The 3178-nt window shown below is 44.9% G+C and overlaps 1 protein-coding gene across 1 annotated transcript in view; it reads right to left on the minus strand.

Annotated features, from left to right (window-relative positions):
• ADGRF5 (adhesion G protein-coupled receptor F5) overlaps positions 1–3178 on the minus strand; it is a 73332-nt gene that overhangs the window by 15839 nt on the left and 54315 nt on the right. Inside the window, 2 exon segments of the mRNA XM_023763338.1 lie at positions 554–764; positions 2781–2951. Coding sequence (XP_023619106.1) covers positions 554–764; positions 2781–2951 — 382 coding nt within the window.

Raw genomic sequence — 3178 nt, forward strand, 5'->3', positions numbered from 1 at the left:
TTTCCATCTGCAAAAATGGGGATAATAATAGCATTATGCTCTCGGTGGTACTGTTTTAAATGAATTAACACACTTTAACACTTAGGACAGTGTCTATCACATAGTAAGGGCTCAATAAATGTCAGCTGTTATTACAGTAGCTCAATCAAATTCTCTTCACGCCCCCCCCAAGATTTGCATATCTTCCCAACATGAATAATGTACAGAGAAATATAGGAAATAAAAATGTTTCTTCCTTTGGATCCAGGCCTAATAAACCTTTTACCTAGATTTTTGATGCTGCAATTGGGTGAAACACTACCATGAGTTTGATAAAAGTACCTTTAATAAAAATCCTCTTAACTTCATGGCAAGAGCACGGGCTCTAGGATGAGAGAGACAAGTTCCAGTCCTAGCTTTACAACTTAAGGTATAGGGGCTTAGGTGTATTTATTATCCTTTCTGAGCCTCAGTTTCTACATCTGTCAAATGGGTATAATGACATCCTCCCCAGAAGGGCTGTCGCATGTTTTCCAGGGCTCCTGGCAGCAGAGTAGTACTGGCTTTTCACTCACCGTTCCACTCCCTTGTCGAGCTCCTCACTGTCAGCACTGACTCCGCTTTATCAGCATATCTCCTTGTGGTGTAAAACCTCTGGTGTATTTTAATTCCAGCAGAAGTTTTCCAATACACCTCATCATAGTTACTCACATCACTGATGCACTTTATAGAAAAGTTTTGTCCCTCAGAAACAGAAATTGGGTCCGGGGTTATTGTTAAGTTGGCTGAAAGAATGCAAACAAAACAGACAAAAGAAAACCGACAACAAGCACAATGTTTAGTCTTTCTGGTGCCATCAACACAGGAGTGAAATTTAAGATAGAGACAGGAAGCGGGGACCGTCCTGACTACTGTGTCAACGCGGGATTGGTACCTTGCTGCTCCTGGGCTTTATTTGTTTCTAGGCTGATCCTGGTGGTGCTCTGAACTGTACTCATTTCCATCACATGCCTCAGGAGCTCCTTCACTTCCCCTTTGTGGCTGGATTTATCTCCTGATGGTCAGCAGGGCGAAAGGTTGCAAACTTAGGGATGTTGACTTAACCCAAGCTCCCCTCCAACCTCTTCCACGACACCGCAAGGGACACCAAGTGTCTCAGTTACACCACATTGTATTTTAATTTCTTTCTTTCTATATTTCTTCTCCATAAAAATGCGAGCCCCGCAAGAACAGGACTCTCTCTTCTGTGTCTTTGTATCCCCAGCACTTAATCCCTAGATCTAGCACTGAGTCTATGTCAAGCAGAGTGATTTCTGAAGCTACATTTAAGCAGCTAAGGGATCACTGGACTGTCTCGGGCGAACGGGGCCATATAGGCACCCTAACCACAAGTCTCTACATTTACTCCTCTTTCTGAGAATTTCCTCATAGGTTCATGAGGATTTATTCACTGAGAATGTTAACAAGGCCTTTACAAATATAAAAACTTGTATGAATGCCCCACTAGTTTTGCCTCTGGCTCTTAGAGCATATCTTTTACACGGTTGACATTTCAAAATGCCATTCATTTCTGTCTTTTTTAGGTGAACAATTCGTGCCTGGAGTTCACTGAGGCTGCCTGCTCTTCCAGTCAGTGTATAATCTTTTCCTCAGGCACCATCAGAAAAATCAGGGGTCTCCATAGTGCCCTTTAGAAGTTGGGATTCAAGTGTTCAGATACAGCCCCAAAGTCACAAAGCGTGATTAAAGTGTCCCTGGCGGTGCCCTACTGGCTGCAGTGACCTCGGGATAGCTGTCTGAGGTGGAGTGGCTTCTGCAAGAGAGAAAAGGCAAAGGCTCCTGGACCTGTGAATCCCATTCTCTTGATTCTCAGATGAGGTCTAAGTACCAGTCCAATGGTTTTCAGCGGAGGCTAAACATGCCCCTAAGACCACCATAGCTCACCTACGGACACAGGTCCCAGCGTGGAACCGTGCCATGTACAACTGCGCTCACTACAGACAACTGCACATTGCTCAAAAGACCCATGAACTACAGCAATAATGTTTTCAGATAAGCCTAATCTTGCTCTTTATAAAAATGCCAGGTCACAATAACAGGAAATGTGAGCAAGAGTAACAAGTCCATTGATATATAAGTCCTTCCTTGTTCATGATTTAGTTACATAGTTTGTTTTTCTAAGATGGGTGGAAAAACAACTTTGCCCTCTTTTTGCGGAGAGGGCTGAAGTTATGATGCTTTATGATATGAGGAGAAGAACTTCTACTTTGAAGGGGCCTAAATAAGCTGAATTAATTGAAATATTAAAAAGTACTTGTTACATCTGTAAAATAACCTCAAAGTGCCAGGTTGTTAAGCTTTCTGAAGCATGCGTCCTAGATTAGGTGACAGGGGAGGGAAGGGCGGTGGGGAATGAGCCAGGCTAAGGGAAGGAGAATTCAAGGGAGAGAGGATGAAACTATGGAAGGGAAAGGGGGGAACTAGGGGCATCAGCCTCCTTGTAAACTCAAGATTAAATAGGACTAATCTAAGTGTGAAACTACTTCCTGGCCCACTTTCTGCACCAGCACAAGACAGGCTGTTCCCTCTCTGCAGCCAGCTGCCCAGCCTACCCTTCCCCATACTGAAGATTTCGTGTGAATTGAAATGACACAGAGGGAAATCCTCTCCTATTCCCCATTCTGTGACTCACCCCAACCACACTCCCACCACCAGGGAAGGCCCTGCTTTATGGCTCAGGGATATTACCAGTTGATTGGCAGCCCTGGGTTTGAGGTGAAAATGCTAGTAAGAGTCCTTACCCACAGACGTGAATGTCACTTCTATGTTCTTACTGCCTCGGGCTCCGTGGAAACTGATGAACTCACACGTGTAGGTGACTGTCCTTCCGGCCGACCCGCTGGGACACTGACTCCCGTCAGCCTTGAGGGTGTACCTGCTGCAGCTGGAATCTGAGTCTTCTTCAGAGTTTCCTGCAATGACACAGGCAGTTCTTTTGCTGTCAGAGGGAGGCCGAGTCAGTGAAAAAGAGTTATTAATTAAGTTAGGTTTCTTCTCTCTGAATGGAGAGGTGACAGGAATATGTAGTGGTTAGGCCTGCGGATGTGGGAACCAGGTTGCCTGGCTACAGATCCCAAACTCAAGCAATTACTGCCAGGGCATTGTTGAGAAAGTCACTACACTGCTCTGTGCCTCAGGT

The sequence above is a fragment of the Myotis lucifugus genome, unplaced genomic scaffold (assembly GCF_000147115.1).
Source record: "Myotis lucifugus unplaced genomic scaffold, Myoluc2.0 scaffold_281, whole genome shotgun sequence".
NCBI lineage: Eukaryota > Metazoa > Chordata > Mammalia > Chiroptera > Vespertilionidae > Myotis > Myotis lucifugus.